A 21104-nucleotide genomic window follows, 5' to 3' on the forward strand; every position below is an offset into this window, starting at 1 on the left:
TACCCGCCATTTCTTTCTACGGGAAACTGCTTTCCAAAACTCTTAGTTAAACATTGACGATTAAAAAATGCTTTATTGTAAAGTTCACTTGAATAAAATATTTATGGATTTATGCAGATTATTAATACACTAATTTTGTTATTTCTATTTAAAGTTTAAAAGATCGGTGTAACTGCAGTCAATCTAGCAAATAACATCTTAGATTGTTGTTGTAAGAAGTATAACTATTATATCTATTCTATTTCCAAAGACAATCACTAATATGGTACAGTAAGCCAGTAGAGATATTCTTAAAGAAAAAAATCCAAACTTAAGACAACTCCGCAAAACAAGAGCCTAAATTGTCAGAACGTGGTATGCGACATTGACTTATGAAGAGTATGAAATTTATAGTATTAACGTATCAAAATGGCATATCACCGTAAGTGTGTTGTCAACATTTCACACGTGAGACACTTAAGTGAATTCTTACAGAATCGCACTGCAAATGCTCGTCTAAAAGGAAGTAAAGGGAACGAAAAGTAGGCCAAGTAAATAGTAATAGTTTATTTTGTTCGTCATAAAACTGTCAGAGTTTAGCCTTGATCTGTTTCACATATATAACGGAGTGTCCGGGCGGATGTCGCTGCGTAGGCCTCACGTTCCTTTCTATTGGTACGCTGTCTGCTCCCTCCAATTGTCTTAAAAGCCCCAGCTGTGAAATTACCGTTTTTATTAGAATTGATCATCATTTGAAAGCACTTTGGTAACAATATGAACTGGATACAAGTAACAAAACTGCTTGGGCGCTGTGAAAAATGTATGCCTAACATCTGATGACCAATCCCTTAAATGGGAGCGAAGCCGCGGGCGAAAGCTAGTCATCTATTAGATACTTGTTTACATCCGTGGTTATGGCACCCGCATGTAAAGTTAGATTATGTGTTAGATAATCATATGTACATGTTTCTGTACCTTGACAACATTAATGGGAAATTACATGATGATAATATTAATTAAGATTTTTATTCTTTTTAAGTGTGATGACTTCTTTAATAATATTCTTAGAACGAATCTTTTACGCGGCTTACAGTAGAGCGAACTGTCAGATATCGTTACGTAAGGAAAATGCGTTATGCCCCTTCAAGCTTCCCCCTTTTGCTCTTTCTGTTGTTTTCATTTTGTTTGTTTTTTTTGTTTATACGTCTTTATATAAAATGATTTAAACTTATTTTTTGCTTATTGTTGTTCTTCACGACATTTTAAATATATATTTTTTATTTCTCGTCAAATAATCGTTATCAAGCGATGTTAATTTATTTCATCGTATCTGTTATTTAATACGTTATTATATAGCAAAAAAAGCTTCGTTCCAACCAAGCATCCTACCATAAATTAATTTATTATCATTAGTATTAATTTTAGATGAGGCTCAAATTTTCACTCTAAACAAATAATAATATTCTTAATTCTTCTTCAATGATAATTTTCTAATATAAAAACTCTATATAAATATTCACTCTAATATGACCTTACAACATAAATACGTTTTACTTTTACTTAATCTATTAAACAAAATAAAATTACAATAAAATGATTATAAGACTTCATACTACGAAACATCGAAACACATTGCTTACGAGCAAAAATGTTTTGAAACTAAATTTAATTACTTTAAAAGATAGCGACTAACGATTTTGACTCACATATATAATATATTAGTATAAAATTAATATATAGAAAAACTGAAATTTTATGGAATCAATTACCCTGCATTGAAATTCATTTCCTCCTACGTTAATGAAAGGGTCTTGAAGGTTTTTATTTGATTTTCCAGAGCGCCGGCAGGCACTCTGGCGCAAATGGGTGTACCACAGCGTTCAATTTTAAGCCCTCTGCTGTTCTTCAATGTAAATGATTTACCTTATTTTGTAAATAAGACTTGTGACATTGTAGTGTTTGCAGATGATACATCTCTTGTTTTTAAACGTGACAGAAAAATAAACAACTATGACGTTGTAAGCAGTGCTCTGTCGCGGGTTCTTGGTTGGTTTGAATTAAATAATTTGGCCCTAAATGCAAAAAGACACAAGGCTCTAATTATTATAAAAAACAGTAATGTAAATCTGTTTATTTGAAAAGATCAACTATGCGAGTTTCTTGTCGTTTCTTCTCGCTGACTGCTTTCCGAAACGGTGGTATTATTTAAATGTTGACGATTCAAAACGCTTCACTGTGAAGTTTACTCAAATAAATTAATTTGATTTGATAAAGGGTTGTATGCTATTTTCCTACTTATTAATTTATCTACATCACCATCGAAGTCGAATTTATCATACAATAAATATCCACATGCAATCTATTTGCCCATACTCTACTAATTATGATGATGAGGCTCTGACCTGTTCCATCAACGACGGCCGTTCTCAAGGTACAACAAGACTATTAATAAATTACTAAACATCATTCCCAAACATGTCCATTCATTGTCATTACCATTTCTAGTCACAAAGGCACACAAACCGTCATTTTTAATTTACCCCCTTTAAGAAGTGAATTAAAAAAGTAGCCTATGCCTTACGTTTTATATAAATCAGTTCAGCAGTTTCAACGTGAAGAGGTACCAGACATAGTTATTTTCGCATTTAAAATATTATATTTCCGAAAAATCCAAGTTGCGATTTTTACTAACGGAATATTTTTATATTTGTTTAAAATCGAGTATCGTCTGAAATATTTTGCATACTTAATAATTGCTTTACGGGTAACGTGTGGTATTTTTAAAATGTGACGATGTTTTTTTTTTACATATTATTCTGTGATATGAAAATATTTTACAGAATTTGATTAAGGAATAAATTTACTTAGTGATATTATCGGTTGATGCTATAATATAGTCACGTTTTTGACATTTGACTTGCGAAGCTTATTTAAATAAAACTGTAAAACTCCGTTATATAGTTTTCCTGTTTATCTCGTTATCATGTCGTTGTCATTGATGTACATATCAATGAGTATATCGCCCTTAACATTGTGCACAGATGTATAATTATAGTATTATTCGTTATTCCTTGCGCTAAACGCAAAGCATGCAACGCAACACAATCAAAGTAAAGAACAATTCACTTCGATATATTTATCACATGTAGATCATGATAGTAACTCATTCAAACAAACTTTTTATCTTTATAATTGACAATTCTGCCAAATGAGATTTCTAATTGAACGATATATAACAATAAACAGAACAAAACCTTGAACTGACAACACCTGCGTCAAATTAAAAAAAGTTCCTATTTTTTAATAGTCTCAATCCGCTCAAGTCTGCCCTTATTGAGATTAACTTATTACCAAACTTCTTTATATAATAGCCTGTCTATGTGAGTGTCTTATTACTGGCACTCTAGTAGAGCCTCGGCATCTGAGGCAGACATCTTGATTTTGTTTAGAAGGGAAATCGGAATGCACCAGTTAATTGTATTAATCGCAATTCGCTATCAAGTATTTAATGATTAGAATATTGATTTAGTATGTTTTTTAATACCTGTTACTGGAAGATTGTAATAATGTTATAGGGGCAAACGAGCAGGAGGCTCATCTGATGGAAAGTGATTACCACCGCCCATGGTCATCTGCAACACCAGGGGGGTTGCAGGTGCGTTGCCGGCCTTTTAGGAAGGAGTACGCTCTTTTTTTGAAGGTTCCCAAATCGTATCGGTTCGGAAAAACCACCGGCGAAAGCTGGTTCCACAGAGTGGTTGTGCGAGGCAGAAAATGTCTTAAAAATCGCGCTGTTGTGGATTTTCGGATATCTAGGTGGTGCGGGTGAAATTTAGTATTTTGACGAGATGTCCGAAGGTGATATTCAGCTGCCGGGATTAATCCAAACAATTTCTCGGAACATTCGCCGTGGAAAATTCAGTATATATATATATATATATATATATTAATCGCATATATATATTAATGAGTTTTGTGAAACTGAAATAAATGAAACAGTGTGTTTTATGTGAAAAAAAGACAAAAATTGTGTTTTTCATGCAACTACATACGTAAGAAAATTATTTTCTAAGACCTACGAAACCGCTACATCTTCTTGTCTAAGTTTTATATATAATAGATTAAATATTATTATCGGTATTCAATATTACGATAGAGTACTTAATTGAGGGTAGATTTATTATTATGAAATTAAAACTTGCATGAACCGATTTAGATAGAATAGATAGATAGTAAGTCCCTAGGAATAATATAGGCTTTTTTCGTAATTAACCCCTTCGAGGGGTTGAATTGGGGGTATTAGTGTAATGCTGGGTAAGTTGGTTAAGGGGTTGACTAAGATATTTTTTTATTTTACCCGCACGAAATAGGGACAGATAGCTAGTTTATTAAGCAACTAATAAATGTTTATTGTTATTTATCGTACTATGCGTTTGAATAATACATTAAACTCGTAAACTAAACTACTATTAAGATAGAAATACTAAACTGAAATGAAGATGCCCATGTAGATCACTTTGATCTTAATTACTGTTTACAATTTCAAATATTTATGATCTCCTTTTATTACGTACGACTTATGTATGAAAACAAATCTTTGCAGATTTAAAAAGTTATTAAAAGATGATTCGAGGTTTTTTTTTATATAAAACGAAATAACTGAAGACTCCTTTAAATGAGCCGAGATGGCCCAGTGGTTAGAACGCGTGCATCTTAACCGATGATTTCCGAAATCATTACTACACCACTGAATTTTCATGTGTTTAATTTGTGTTTATAATTCATCTCGTGCTCGGCGGTGAAGGAAAACATCGTGAGGAAACCTGCATGTGTCTAATTTCAACGAAATTCTGCCACATGTGTATTCCACCAACCCGCATTGGAGCAGCGTGGTGGAATATGCTCCATACCTTCTCCTCAAAGGGAGAAGAGGCCTTAGCCCAGCAGTGGGAAATTTATAGGCTGTTTATGTTATGTTATGTTATGTTCTTTATTGTATTAAATAAATTAAGGATGCTGGCAAGCAATTATTTATTATTTGATTTGTTCCTTGCGAGTTTTTCGAATACAATATTCTAATGGCCTGCTTTTGTAATTTTATTTGGGTAGGACAATGAAATTCTGTATCACGTATTAGGAAAGAAAATATTTAAAAAAAGAGGAATATAATATATATATGATGATCGATATATTATAATATATCGAACATCATATATTTGATGAGGAAAATTGTCGCTTCTTCTGCAAGAAGTTTATTATTATTACTATTAATAATAACGAATACCATAATATATATCGGCGGTATAACGTTTTGGATATTTTTATTAGAGAATTAACATACCAACCCTGTCTATATTTATGGGGAATTATCCAAGTTAAAATTACCTGTTCCATTCCAATTTGCACTGGTTTCTCGTATATTATCCAAGTGACACATTCAGTGTACGGAGGTGTAGTCAGAGAACCCTTGTAGGTCACGTAGCTCCCCGTCGTTACGTCTTCTCTGTTCATCCAGGCTAATGATTCTGTGGAATTGAAAAGTTGACGGTTGAATTTTCTATTAAATCAATTTGCCACGAACAATGACATTTACTGATTTGCAGTGATAAGGACATTTACGCGTTCTCGTACGAATTTTGGTTAGAATTTGAAATGTTTTTTTTTTGCTCCCATATTAAGGATAATCAAAATATCTAAAATTATAAAAAAAGTAATTGTTTTTTTTTTTTGAGTTGAATACAAGTTTTTAATCAAAACTTGTGACTGCATTTAATAACATTATTTATCCTAATTCAAAATACGTTAAAAACTCGATGTCCCTGAAATTTGACTATACAGATAGTTAAATTTGATTCCTCAAATCTATCCATAATTGGTATAGAAGAACATACTACTTCTTCTCATTTTTGTATTAAAACCCATAACAAAATCCGTAGAGTGATAAAAAAAAAATTAACATAGATACAGACTGAGACAGAAAATGACCTTGCTTATATTATTTACTATTTTATCTGTAATAACAATTTCGTGCATGTCTACGATAGACCCTATCGAAATCTATCCACGATTATAGATCGTTAAAAAATTATAATTTTATTAGTCGATAAGATATATCCGCAAAATTCCCACAATCGACATATTTCGATATTAAATCCATAAAATTCAATGACATGACAGTTCAACGGGCGGCCATGTTTGACGTTTACGGGTGACGTTATAGATGTTTGACAATCTTGTGATTATCAAACATCTATAACGTATTTTATGAAAAAGTTATCTTTTATATTAAAAGTAAGTATACACACCGTAAATATACAATAATTGTTTAGTTCTTTTTATTTTACCCGAGCGAAGCCGGATTCATCTCGTATAGATATATTTCTTAAAAACGAAAGGTTCAGGCTTCTCATAACAAAATTAAACATTTTTGTATGTAAATCAACTGAAACACACCCGCTAAAATGATTCATCATATATGCCGAAGGCGTCATAATAAATCACGCGAAATTTATATGACTAAGAGGAAATATGTCTATTCTAATTAAATTTACGGAGGTAAATAATTGGATAAACGTATCAGTCTCAAGCCAGTTTAGGATACAAATTCACTTTAAAATATTGTTATTTATAATCTTTTCGATGTTTCCCACCATTTCGCTTATTTTTATATTATACGCTATCTAATTAAACCGTATAAATTATAATTTAATATAATAATACTTAATCCTTTTTTTATTGTTGATTGTAAATTTTTAAAATACTTGAGTTCGACTGTAGGCCTCAGTTGACAAAACCCTTGTACCAAAAGTTGATCAATTTTCTAAACAAGGTGAAACAAAACATGAGCCTGTTTGTTTTATAATTAACTTAATTTAATGAATCTAAAGACTAGTTGACATCCAACAATTTTCAATCTTAAGAATAGTAATGAAATTACTGATGTAAGCTGATACTGATAAGTGCGGCATGATTCTCTACTTTCGTTTCCTGACTGTTGATTCTCTTTCATAATAATTGTCCACATTATAAAAATCAAAATTTCAATGTAAATCTTGCCGTCTCTCTCTCAGTCACGTACATTAACATCATTTGTAAGGACAAATGTCACTCACTCACAGTCATTCGTCCCGGTAATAATTTAAGGTGAATTAGAACGTGGAGGAACCTTTCATTTACTCTTCTTGTTTGTCAATTGTTTCTTTTGTTGTGCAATACCTATTGGCGCGCTTTGGGATTAAACGCTCTGTACTTCTAAGTGTGTGCGGCGCCTATATTAATTTTATTATTCCTACTAACATTCGCAAAACCTGTTAAGATGAAATTCGGACTGTTGTTTGCTTGAGTTCTAGGAAAAAAAAAACACATTCTTTTATTTCACCACTGAGGTAAAACGGGGATGAAGGTGTGTGCACTATATAGTTTTATAAATTTCACGAGGGAAAGCCGAAGGTTCAGTTAGTTTTATATAATTCGTTACTGTATTATGAAATATATTTTTTATTTATTTTAGTCCATATTTCATTTTATTAAATTTCTGTAATAAGTATAAACATCAATATTTCAGCATCAATTAAATATTTACTTAATCAAATTGATCACGTGACTCAATCGTGACCTTAATAAATTGTAACTCGTGTCAATTATAAAAATATATAATTGGCGGCCGTTGTAATGCCATCTCATTCGCACATTAATCGCTTCTCCTTTGCACACTTTAATCCGAATTATAAAAAAATATCCTTTTTTAAAAATTCGGATTTAATGCAAACTCTCTTTTGCTATCAGCGTTCCTTTTATGAATATTTATTAACCAAATTAAAAAGAATATTTTGATTTAGTTTTTGTTTATAATTAATTGGTATTTAATAGTTAAAATAACAATTTGTAAGAGATAATTTACAACACACGAGAGATACTATTACAATACTAGCCGGTGCCCGAGACTCCGTTCGCGACTTTAAACCTCAAAAGTAGGGGTATTATATGGTTGACATATGTGCCCTCCTGTCGTGGCATTGTAGTTTCCAAATGGATGGACGAACGAACGAATTTTTTTATGTTGATGGATGACTTATTTGAGTTCTTTGCCATCGATAAAATCAAACCACAAAAAACCAAACGTTTCAAATTTATCATTTAAACTTGTAATATTGAAAAGTTACGATGTATTTGTCGAGCTGCGTAATGTTAATCACGCGATATTATATTATGTTCATTGTATTATGTGTGTTTATTGTGTGTTGTATTTTAATGTTTTATCAAAGCAATATGTATAAAAATCTCCGAAGCACGCTGCACTTTTTGAAGTTGCACGATGAAGTTTTTTGCATTCGCTATCAAATTTTATACAACTATGCTATTTTTATATACATTTTAACTATAATATTCTAACTATTTTTGATTCTAAAACTCTGCTTATTTATTATAGATGTTATGTAATAAAATAGACAAAAAATAAACAAATTATCATAAAAGTTATATTAGTCCTTATATGATAAGATACGCGTTATTTTTTTTCAATCAATTCGTTATATAATTTTATCGATATTACAATAAATAATGCAATTAGATCAGTTAATTCGTTAACATCAAGATAAAATCTATTTAATTATAAAGCAATATCATGAAATATTATTGCAGCTATTAATTATGCGTACATTTGTAAAATATTAACATCAAACAAATTCAATTATTTTTGATCTGTATAAGATAAGTTAGACTTAAATTTCAAGGTCAAATTTGAAAATTACTTTTCGCGTCACGTTTTATATCAATGTTAATAAATAAAAATAAACATGCATTCATGGTGTAATTCATATTTCATTCTTTAAAACTTAAAGCTCATTTTTCAATAAAGTTTTTGACGATTATCATCTCAATTCTTCAATCTGATATTTATGTAAGATTTTCTGCTTATTTTAACTATTTTAGAACGATATTCAAGCAGTATGCTACAGTAAAACTAACAGAGCGTAAATGTCCCACTACTAGGCGAAGGCATCTTTTCATCTCCAAGAAACCCCTCGCACGGCTTATGACGTTGTTCAAATACGGATTCTTGGGTATACTATAACTATCTATCACATCACTGAGATTGGTGTCATAATAAAATAAATCACACAAACCTGCTGAAACTACCACGCTATGTTCAGGCTTTCTGATTTGTTCCAATCCTTCTACAAACATGTCAAAACTTGGATTCGGCGCATCAGCTGCCTCTAATAGATAACCAACTACGGCTAAACCATCCGCGTGCTCCACTGCTGCTTCTAAAGATTCGTATTTACTGTTGTAATGGACTAGGTGGCACTCTGCTGCATAACTGAAAAATGTAAATGTATTTTTTCGTTTTCAATTCTATTTTTATTTAGAAATTATTATTAACAGTTGCTTCTAGCCTATTGCTTTACTTCTTGGAAAGTTTTCCGAAAAACACCCATAAAAAGATCATGAAAATTGTGTTTTTTTATGGCACAGATAGCTGCAAATATATTAATATTTATGTTGGTGTTGGCGACATTTTTTTGCAAAGTGCACCGGAATACCTGCTAAAAAACCAGCAGTACTCGTTTCATCTCTTCCGGGGCAAGGGATCGCTTGCGCATGCTATCCTTATACTCTGATATTTGGCCAGCCTACATAAGCAAGTAAGCAAGGGCCTCCAAGCTCATCGGGAGTAATGAGAGTCTCTGTACCCCGGGAACCACTCTACTCCCGACGACATTTATAGCGGTAAGGGAAAGTGTGCATAGCGCCAAGTGCCTAAGGGCCTCGACCACTTATCTAGTAAAATAAATTTAAATAAAACTTACCCGTGCCCGTCCAGTACGTGTTCGCATCCAGTGAAATCATCAACCGACCAATGAAAGTGCATCTGTTCGAAGATATAGTCGCCAATAAGTGGCCCTCCGCTTAGACGGGGCCGTGTTGGTGAATCCAGTGTAAAATACGCTGTAAAAGAGAAAATAATTATAATAAATAATATATAAATATATATTGAACAACATCACATACATTACTTTGATCCCAATGTAAGTAGCTAAAGCCCTTGTGTTATGGAAAATCAGAAGTAACGACGGTACCACATATATCCAGACCCAAGACAACATAGAAAAGTAATGAACTTTTTCTACATCGACATGGTCGGGAATCGAACCCGGAAATACCCAGTGGTGTGTGGTACGGTGTGGCGTGGCGTGGAAAGGAGTGGCGTACCCATGAAAACCGGTGTACACACTACTGGACCACAGAGGTCGTCAAATTATATTAAAACGATGATTATAAAGTCGTAGATTAAAAAATTATATACCCAATATTAATCACAAAGGATCCTTACATACATGATACAGGTTACAGATTTTGTCAATTGTTCAGAGATATATTGGTGACGAGGTACGGTGCTTGTTATACCAACACAGGGCGCCGCGATTGTTCGAATAATATTATGAATATAAAAATGTGGTACAATATTTATTTACAATTATTTAATTTTAGAATATAACTAAACATCACATCCAAAGGAGAAATCATGACCACATGGAATCGTGGCTAGAATGCTAGCAGTAGTTTCCCGTTGAATCGCAATTCCGATCATCTGAGCAAAAACTGAACATCCCGTCACCAGTGGAAGCGATAAAGCGAGGTGTTATAATCAATCACAATGTTGAGTATTTATTTAAAACAAGTTGTAATTTTACAAATGTACAATATAAAATTTAGATCATTCAATTCTACTAAACATGAAAAATTGAGAGGATTTGAAATTCAATTAAAATATTTGAAAGTTGAATATGTTTTTAAATATTAAAAAATACATAATCAGTCAATGTTATGCTAATACCTAAGATTATGACATTTATTTTGATAAGGATTTAAAAATGATAAATATTTTAAACCGATCACACCGGAGTTTTGTAAACATTGTTTATATAAAATATTCTTAGATTTATAATATTATATCTTGGATTATTCTTTATCCCTTACATACGTATTTATTTTATTTGAACGGAACAGACATAAATGTCACTTTATATATTATCACAATGATTGATATATGTAAGTATATATGTATTATTTCACGTTGATCTAGGGACTAGTTTATATGGCCACAAATTTTTACGGTCCTGTGTTCAAGCCATTAAAAATCTATTGGAAATAAGCAATGTTCACACTCCCTTGCCTTACAACGCACATGACACTTTTGGTTATGTCCTGAACTCTCCACTTGTGTGGGGTTGCGGGCCCGTCAGATTATGAGAGTACGGAAATAAAGTTTTACTTGTTTACATGACGTATTATTTTTTATAGATTATCACTATTTCAAAAGCAATATTCGAAAAATAACAGCCTCTAAATGTCGCCTCTCTCTTTGAGAAGGTTTTGGAGTCTAGTCTATCACGCTTCTCCAGTACGAGTTGATGGATGCACTTGTAGCAGAATTTTATTAAGAATATGTTTTTATTCTCTTCCTCCTAAAGATGAATTATAAACACAAATTAAGCACATGAAAATTCAGTGAACCTTGCCTGGGTTTGAGCCCGCAATTATCGATTAAGATACACGCGTTCTAACCCCTGGGCCATCTCGGCTACTAAAACTCTTAAAGTAATAGTATGATTTTAAATAAAAGTAATTTATAGGCATCTCCAGTTGTAAGCTAATCATTTTAATGAAGTTCTATAATTATCAAAATTCATTTTGATTTAATCCCGTTAAATGACGATTCAAAAGTGCTAGCTAACAAAAATCTACTTGAATAAAGTATAATAAATTTCTTAATCAATAAATACTAACACATAACTTATTCGCATCATTTCCTTTAAGTTTTAAAATACCTACATAAATAAATACTATAAAAGATTGCTTACGTAATGAGATAATCGTATCGGAATTTATTTAATAAAATACTAGCTGAACTTATTACTGGCTTTGCTTGCACGAAATTTATAAAACTTTACTTATAGAAGATTATATAGATGATAAAAACGCGGTACCTACTGAGTTTCTTGCCGGTTCTTCTCGGTAGTGTCTGCATTCCACACCGGTGGTAGCTTCACTTAATACAGTTTGTTAAATGACGATTCAAAAGTGCTTGTAAAAGCCTACTTGAATAGCATACAAGCAATTACCAATTTAACTCCTCGAGAATAGAATTATAATATATAATTAAAAATAGCCTCCCCGGGACTCAAACTATCTCCATACCAAATTTCATCCAAATCGATTCAGCAGTTTAAGCCTAAAGTGGTAACAGACAGAGATACTTTCGCATTTATAATACAAGTATAGATAAATAAACGTCATAATACGTTAAAAAAAATAAAACGATAGTAAAACCCCTTAAATCCATTTTTGACGTGTTCTGATAAAAGTGCCAAGTTGCTCGTAATAGCGAAGTGATGAATAGCACGTGTTTTATTTTTATCTCTTGACGTATTTGCTAACTGTATTGATGACCAAGAATTCTTTAGATAAATAAATAGAGGCAAATTTAATGGTTAACGTAGTATTTACCTTCAAAAGCCAATGTTTATGTAGTTTGATATATTGAGAAATTTATTCCAAATTTAAAATTTTGGTTATTCCTTGGTATCAAAACAATTTATGATGATTAGTTTTACACCGAGTTAGACAGTGTTTATAGTTGGTTGTTGTGTTTATAGTTGTGAGTTGCTAATCTTGTCCTAAAAAGAAGAGGAGGTAAGTCCAGCCGTGAGACATTTACTGTCTTTTATATAACTTACTGAGTCTTTTTGTCATGAACTTCTACGTAACAGACCGATGTTTGGCAGTTGGCTGTGTTAACTCTCCCTCGTCTTGGAAAGTGAAATATAAAATTCAAGAACTAGAGACTGAATAATACATCTTATTCAGTATTTGTTAAGTTAATTTTCAAAGAAAATGGCCACTTTGGTCGAAAATGGCCAGCAGTAACAATTGAACATGAATATTTTTGTTTAGTTACCTCAAAATAAAATAGCTTAAAAAAAAAGTAAGGAATTGGTTTATATAGGTTGGGCATTCGATGGTAGAATGATAAAATAACCTTTTTACTTTAATACGATCAAGGAATAAAAAAGATACCTGTTTGTCCTGTATTGAGTAGAACACCATTGGAGTCGTTGTCCCAATAGCGCTTGAAGCGGAGTGGTTCCAGTGATGACCAGGTTGGACAACGCTGGACGGCAATAGCGATAGGTGACTGAGAGGCTCGGAGTTTTGAAATCTGTTCGGCTGTCGAATAAATATTTTAATAATCAAGTTTATTAAAATACTATGTTTTAAACGGCTCTTGGAAACCTTAGATTTCTACATTTAATTTGTCATTCATCATTTTCATTTCATAATTCATATCAATATTTATTTACTTATAATACCGTTTGGAATTAAGATTCAACCGGAAAGAACCGACAAAACATATAATTCACCGACTGAGACTGAGAAATCATAATTCATTTAAAAAGTCTTGTCGTCGGTTTGGCATTTGAAAATATCGATTAAATTGGGTGTTAACTCATCAGTTAGTCTACAGTTTCAATGTTTAAGGGTGGCGAGATAGAGTACGGCCAGTTCCAAAAAAAAATTTGCTATTTAAAAAGAACATATTTATTTAGACAAACGAAAAAAGGGAATTAATCAATAAACAATATAACGTCTAACTCATATTTATCATGATTGACTGGGTTTGATAATATCAGTTTTTAATATCTTCAACATAAGCGTATTAATATAAATACATCAATACAAGAATTTTCTAAGAAAAAATAAATGCATTGTCGTTAACATAACAATAATCTCTCTTATATAAGCGATGTTCTTGGCGGTCTTACATATTATATCCGATTAAATTGAAAATTTTCTTAATATGGGCACTACTATAGCGGATTTTGAACGAGTCCCCCCAACACTACAATAAAATATTAATTATTTTAAAATAAGAACACAAGGATATCAAAATATATTCAATTTAAAACGGATTCGCGGTACTTTTTTTGTAATGATAAAACACGAGATAAATGTTATACAATTTACAAGAGTAGATAAACATTAGACGATCAAATAAATCTGATCTTATCCTCAAAGCTAAGTTTCTTAAACATTCTTGAAACTTCTTTCACTAAAGATGATCTGAGTGTTATGCAATTCAATGTTCATAAAACATTCAACATTAAAGTTCGATCGATTTTTCTTCACTTCAGTTCACTTTGCTCAGTTCAAAGTTCGATTCCACTATTTTACTAAACACAATATCATAGACAAAACTGTTATCAACTGAATCCTTAATTATGTATACAAATATTTTACTTACCATCTGAAGCTGCTGTATTTGATGGGCAAACTTTAAGTGACCTTGGTTTTGGTGACATTATATTAAAATTATATGTAAAACAGTCTATATGTATATCCTATGTAAGCGTTTTGGTTAGTAGTGGATCAAAATCGTTGAATTGTAAGTCAAAAAATGGACGATTAGATAAAAGAATCCCATTATCTTTGGTTGACAACGAAATTATTTAATACAGACATGTTTTCAGATAAAGAAATCAAATCAAATACTTTACGATATTGTAAACAAATACGTCATATTATTTTAAGAAATATTTAAAAAAGTTAAAAAAAAATAATCGTTAATTAACAGTAAAAAAATCTGGTTAAAATTTAAAAGGTTTGCCGTGTTTCGGTTCGAGTGATGAAAGAGCCAGTTTAATTGCAGGAACAAGGGACTTAGCACTTGGATGGAAAAATATTTTCTAAACGAATGATAAACATTAATATCTAATGTTCAAAAAATTCTATTCCAGTCTTAGATGATAAAAAATATATATTTAAAGAAAAAAATAACCTTACACAACTTAAATAAGAAAATTGCCAATAAACCAAAAAAAAATCTACTACTGAAAGAAAGAAATAACTAAACGATTTAGTAAAAAGTTATTTGGTCGATCAAAGTATAGAAATTAGAAGTGGGTACACTTCTGTCTCATAGATAGATATATATTTATGAAAAATTGTCGCACTTCCTGAATTTTAACAACTCGAGTTGCTTGATGTTACGAGTATCTATTTTTTCGATAAGGACTAGTTTATGAAATTATAATTTATTTTCAAAAAAAGAATGGACCATCAGCAGATCTTAGCCCGTGCGCACTGGAAGAGATATAAACCACTTCTTCAACGTCCACGAATCCACCACGGGATCTAACACTTCATTAGATCTGTGCTTCGAAATGTTAATTATGATGATGTCCTCTTAACCAATTTCAGTCACAGCGGACATTCTAAAACGATTCTTATACAGTACTAATCAACTGCATGAGATATAATTGCACTTTATTTCCCCCACTCTCATAATCCAATGAAATGGAATTCCACAGAATCTGTAAGAGTTCAATTTATATACGAGACAACGATTTAACGTTCTTTCACGGGAGTGACACTGTAAATATCAGGTTGCTACTGAAAAATAATCGACACAAAAATCCGATATAATCTATTGTCTGGACACTGAAGTCGAATGGAGATACTGGATCTCAGGATCTGCAGTGTTATAAGCTAATCATTAGGAAAACAAGGCAACTGTATATCACTATATCTCAAAAAATATATCTTCAATTTTATTGACACGTTTATGAAGTGTACTCATATATCTATTTATGCAATATGCATAAAATCCAACGATATCAACTTTAGCTGTAACATATTTAATTAAACCGTAGCGTTGGTCATTTTCAAAATGTCCGTTATCCAATATATACATAACATTTTTTTAACATTATTTCTTAAATCGTACATCGTACATCGTAAATATTGAGCTATCAAACATTATTGGTTTTATTAGCGTACAACGTAAGTAATCATTGTATATTATTAATATTTTCATGTTATTTTATTATTATTCACTCATCACTTAGATATACTGTTGATTGTTTATAATACATATTATGCCAATGAAATACATATAAACATAAATAAACAACAAACAAAATCAAACTTAACACCAAGCGTCACTAACCACAGCACTAATTTTCATTCTCAAACATATTACATTAATCAATTGTGTCTTTATAATCGAATGAAAATTTTAGTGAATTTGTTTATCTATATAATATATCATTTATATCTAGATTTACTATATTTGGATAGATAGATATATGACAAATAATTGTTTACGCGACTGTTACTATTAGATAACTAATGTTCTTAGTGTAACCAATTTTGTAACGTCAAAGCGATTATTAAAAATCAAAGAATCGAAAAAGTAAGGACTTGCATCAATGCTATCATTTATATAAGCCAATTTGAATATACATTCTTAAGCTATTGTTAGCGAGTAACCGTATCCTCCACGGTGCTATGTACAGGATGTCATTATTAATTATATATATATACATTATTATTATAACCGAAACTATTCGTATTACATTATTATATATAATATTATTATTATAATAATATCGAATATTTTATGTGCCACATAAAATATTCGATATTTCTTTTTTTTTTTAAATATTTTTCTGTCACGAGAAATAATGAAATGATTGCGAGGGATTGAAAAATATATTTGTTGGAGAATTATTGTCAAGCTTGAATTTATTTTGTCATCCCGATCTACTGATTACACTACGCAAATTTATTTATTATCTGTGTTAAATAATATTGCATAGATAAAGATTTTGTGTGGAAATGTATACGGTTTCCGTTTCGTTTTCAGGATCCTAGAAAGCATTCCAAATGTCATCGTTTAATTTTAAAAAAATCCGAAGGAATATTTTGTGTGCAAGTTGATTTCAATCAACTGGAAATGAAACGATCGCCTCCTGGTTATTTACAATCGGCAACCAGTGGTCAGGTCAGATCAGGGTATAGGGTCAGGTCAGAGTATATTCTTTTCCGAATCGATGGTAGTTATTATTTGACAATCAATAAGTAAGTGTATACGGAAATAATAAAAGTATAGAATAATTCAATGCTCATATACAGAGTTATTGGTAATTCGACGTATCCCCGTTAGGAAGTGATAGGCGTGATTATTTTCGATAATTTTAACCCCCATATGCAAAAGTTAACCATTTTTGAGTTATAACGTTTTTTAGATTTATTCAAAATAAGTCAAAAATTCAGCTTCAAAAATTTATTTAAAAAAAAGTATCAATTAAAACCATTTTTTTTTTTTATTTATAAAAACAATTAAGCACTGGTTATTTGTCAATATTAAAACAATAATTATCGGTCTGAATTTAAAAATGCGAGACTGAAAAAGATATTATTTCAATTTATTATTTTAAAAACATAACCGTTTTCTTAGCTCTCCAAAAATGTATAACAACTAGGAACTTAGTTCAAAACAACTGAAATAAAATGATCACAAAGGACGCTGGTGGAAATTCGTATACGAACAAAACTTAAATTCGCTCTGTGAATGTCTCGCAAATAAGTTTAATACATACCTAACCAATGATTATTCGCGTCGGGAATAAGCGAGTCCGGGAAAATGGTAGAGTTCAGAGACGACAAATGAATGTTGAAAGACTCCCAGTCCATGTTGTTAATTATTGAGAGGATAAGAATTTATCGAAGAACCATTCGAACCATTTCGACAAACACTTTCGCCGCACGAGTCTCTGTAACAGAGCACAGCACACACAGCATGGTCTACAGTGCATAGTGCAGGATTCCATCACCACCATTTACCATTATTCTCCTGCGCAAATTATTCACGAAGGTCCCTTAAAGGAGAGCTATTTTTTATAGATTCATGCCTACTGCATTAAGCATTAATTTAGTAGTCGCGTCTTGTTTGAAAATTTGAATTCAAAATGGATCAAAATGGGATTACTTATTACCAAAATGAGCATGATTGAAGTGAGAAAGTGCACAAAAATCCTATCCTTCTCGAAGACTTATTTACAGAAAGAAGAAGATTACCAAGAAGGTTACAAGATAAAATATCATATACCGGCAAAACAGATGTACTGCACCCTTTCCTCATTGGAGTAGAGTAGGACCCATTCCGTGGTCTGGTAGGAGTTCGGACTAAACGCCAGTTGAATTCTGGGTCACATGAAATCCCTAGTTTACGCCGTCTCGCCTGTATCATCCGCGGAAGACCGCGGATTATTTTGGAATAAGACTAAAAACAGCGCATCAAATATGATGCGGAATAATTTGACAAATTCGGTAGTTGAGTTCTAAATTTTATTTTAAATTTGTATTTTAGTTTTATTTACATTGGCTATTGTTTTTAATTAATTTTGTGTGAATTTTAAAGAGAGAAATTTAGTCCGAATTCGTTCATGTTCGAATACGAATTTTCACCAGCGTCCTTTGTGGTCATTTTATTTCACTTGTTTTGAACTAAGTTCCTAGTTGTTATACATTTTTGGAGAGCTGATAAAACGTTTATGTTTTTAAAATAATCTACAGGACAAGTTTCATAATGATTTTTTTTTGTTTTTAAGGCATTTTTGTGGAAAAAAAATAATTAAAATAATATCTTTTTCCATCTCGCATTTTTAAATTTGGACCGATAATTATTGTTTTAATATTGACAAATAACCAACGTTTATTCGTTTTTTATAAATCAGAAGAAAAAAATTATTTTAATTGATACTTTTTTTTAAATACATTTTTGAAGTTGCATTTTTGACTTATTTTGAAAAAATCTAAAAAACGTTATAACTCAAAAATGGTTAACTTTTCCTTAATGCATATGGGGGTTCAAATTATCGCAAAGAATCACTCCTATCACCTCCTAACGGGAATACGTCGAATTACCAATAACCTTATATATTGCATGATTTGTAATTACAACTAATATTTCTAAAAGAATAATAGTTTTTTTTTCTGTGTTCGCAATCGTTATATGCAGTTAGAATCTACGTTTTCTGTACACATAGCTTTACCCTAAAACAAGCTTACCTATACCCAGATAGACAAAATAAATCTTGTTATATATTTTCATAGGAAACACTGCCTTACAAACGCAACGGCCAACGTGTAATTGAAAATCTATATGTGTTATTCAATTTTCAACCTAATAACCGACCGTTAAAGTGTTATTTCGCTCTTCATGATGTACATTGGTGAATTTATTTAATAATTCAAATAATTGATCGATATTGACCTTTGTTACTGCAATTTTCTTATGAATAAGAAACGTTTATTGATCGACTCTTGCCACAAACTGTATTTGATCTCACGAAAGAGGTCTTACTTGCAGTGAGTTATATGATATCGGTAAGACAACACTAAGCTTTTGTATCACAAAGTGATCGAAGACGAGGTAATCTAACAGATTTTGTTCGTGGTGACAATTTTACTGCAGATTTAGTAGCTAGAGTGTACGGTGTAAATACGCGAATATGAGTCATTGGTTAGGAAAATAAATATTGTTTTATTGGAGCAAATAAAGCCGTTAATTCTATGCTTGATATTTCTATGTCAGGAGTGTGAGAGAGGGACGGAGATATAGAGATCTTTATTTACAATGCTGACACTTGACTACAATCATACTTGATGGTAAGTAGTGATATATTCTAAAATGGAATGCCCTTGTCTAGACGATTCCTGTTCACACTTGCCTTTAAATTGTTTTTAATGCTCAGGAAACAAAGACGCCCGAAGAATATTCCACATTTACGCTGTGTGTAAAGGAAATGAGAAAGTAAAACGCTTCGTAAAAGTGTGTGGAATTTCGATGACACAGATGTAGGCTCTCATGGCGTCTGGTTGTCTTATGGTAGAAAAATTGTGTACTACGAGTTTATATCATCTGCTTAGTTGGGTCTGCTTAAACTGGAGTACTTTTTATACGATTCAAAGGTCGACTTGGCTGGCTCTATACTTGTTTTGTGAAAAATCCATTAGAGTATTTTTACTTAGTGGTACATTTTCTGATAATTTTATCATGACATTTTAAAGTAATTTTCAATTTTCATATGAGACATTGGTGCTGTAAAATCATATAACCACCGCCAACGCGGCGCAGATCTTAAGAACTAATATATTATGTCTCGTGTGCTTGTAGTTACACTGGCTCACTCACCCGCCAAAGCTAACACAATATTAGTTACCAAGTTAACTTATATTTTAGTAATATTAATTGAATACAACGCAATTCTATTTATATCATGTTCAATTCAATTCTTAGTTTAACGGCTTTTTGTTGTCCCAACAGCCCATAAATTATTTCGTCAATATCACGTATGATGGAAAATCACACGAAGGAAATTTATCTAATATTAATTCTTCATGCAATTGTGCAATGCAAGATTAAAGGTTAAATATAATTTGTCAATCGTCTAAATGGCCCTCCCCTCTCCTCCCCCTCCCCGGAACACTTTACTCCACTTCCTTTTCGTTCTTTCCATGATATCATCGGTACACAAATATATAACAAATATTGAAAGGCACTTAAAAACATTTCCTGTAGATTGAAGCTGGATTTACATATCTAAATCCAGGATAAGACTAGAAGTCTTGCACTGGGCCATATCTCAATATGCTCGTGTATCGGTGCAAGTTTAACACGGTTAATCACAACAATCAATCACTAGAGTGAAAAGTACTTATTCTATTGGATTATAAGTGATAAACAGCGTGAGGTACACGTTCGTTCCCACATTGATATCGGTATTGAAATTTATTTATATATATTCGATATGAGAATTTTAATTCGATAGAAGGAAAATAAATCAAACAACTGAGTTTGTTGACGTTAATTCTATCTTAGCTATATTCATATCGACTTACTGACTTTAATTATTTATTAACGAATATATATTTCAGCAAATAATCCACAGTTGGTCAAACGTCTCTGCTTATTTTAAGGGTAGCTTACTTTTACCCACTTTTTCATTATGTATTAATGTTTCTTCCGACGAATATAGGAGCGCTCCATAAAATTTTACTTTACTGCTACACTTAACAATCACAGATACATTATATTTTGACATTTCATCTAAATAGAAAATTTAAACTAAAAACTTAAAGACTTATTTCGTACTCGCCGGTGCCATCTGGGTGGGTTCAGTTATCAATTGTTCTATAACCCTATACCAGTGAGAGAACAAATAATAAACCTTATCTAAAATATGTTCCATGCCATTTGCTAATAACTCCTCTTT

At 31.6% G+C, this 21104-nt stretch overlaps 1 protein-coding gene across 1 annotated transcript; it reads right to left on the reverse strand.

Annotated features, from left to right (window-relative positions):
• Positions 1–531: 531 nt before the first annotated feature.
• LOC113392172 (carbonic anhydrase 1) lies at positions 532–14491 on the reverse strand. The gene is made up of 6 exons (XM_026628453.2): positions 14288–14491; positions 13063–13212; positions 9792–9930; positions 9105–9301; positions 5365–5504; positions 532–694 (listed from the first exon to the last, which is right to left on the reverse strand). The coding sequence occupies exons 1-6, from the start codon at positions 14343–14345 to the stop codon at positions 569–571; spliced, it is 810 nt and encodes a 269-aa protein (XP_026484238.1). The 5' UTR covers positions 14346–14491; the 3' UTR covers positions 532–568.
• Between the last annotated feature and the right edge of the window lie 6613 nt (positions 14492–21104).

Source organism: Vanessa tameamea, chromosome 7, assembly GCF_037043105.1.
Source record: "Vanessa tameamea isolate UH-Manoa-2023 chromosome 7, ilVanTame1 primary haplotype, whole genome shotgun sequence".
NCBI classification, from domain to species: Eukaryota; Metazoa; Arthropoda; class Insecta; order Lepidoptera; family Nymphalidae; genus Vanessa; species Vanessa tameamea.

Bases quoted from the DNA above. Each gene is read 5' to 3' on its own strand.
- LOC113392172 (XM_026628453.2), bottom strand. From the start codon at position 14,345: ATGTCACCAAAACCAAGGTCACTTAAAGTTTGCCCATCAAATACAGCA. The intron at 5,505-9,104 runs GTTTGTGTGATT...TCAATTCCACAG, and splicing joins TAGCGTGGTAGTTTCAGCAG to AATCATTAGCCTGGATGAAC. The intron at 695-5,364 runs GTAATTTTAACT...GTAATTTCACAG, and splicing joins TGCAAATTGGAATGGAACAG to CTGGGGCTTTTAAGACAATT.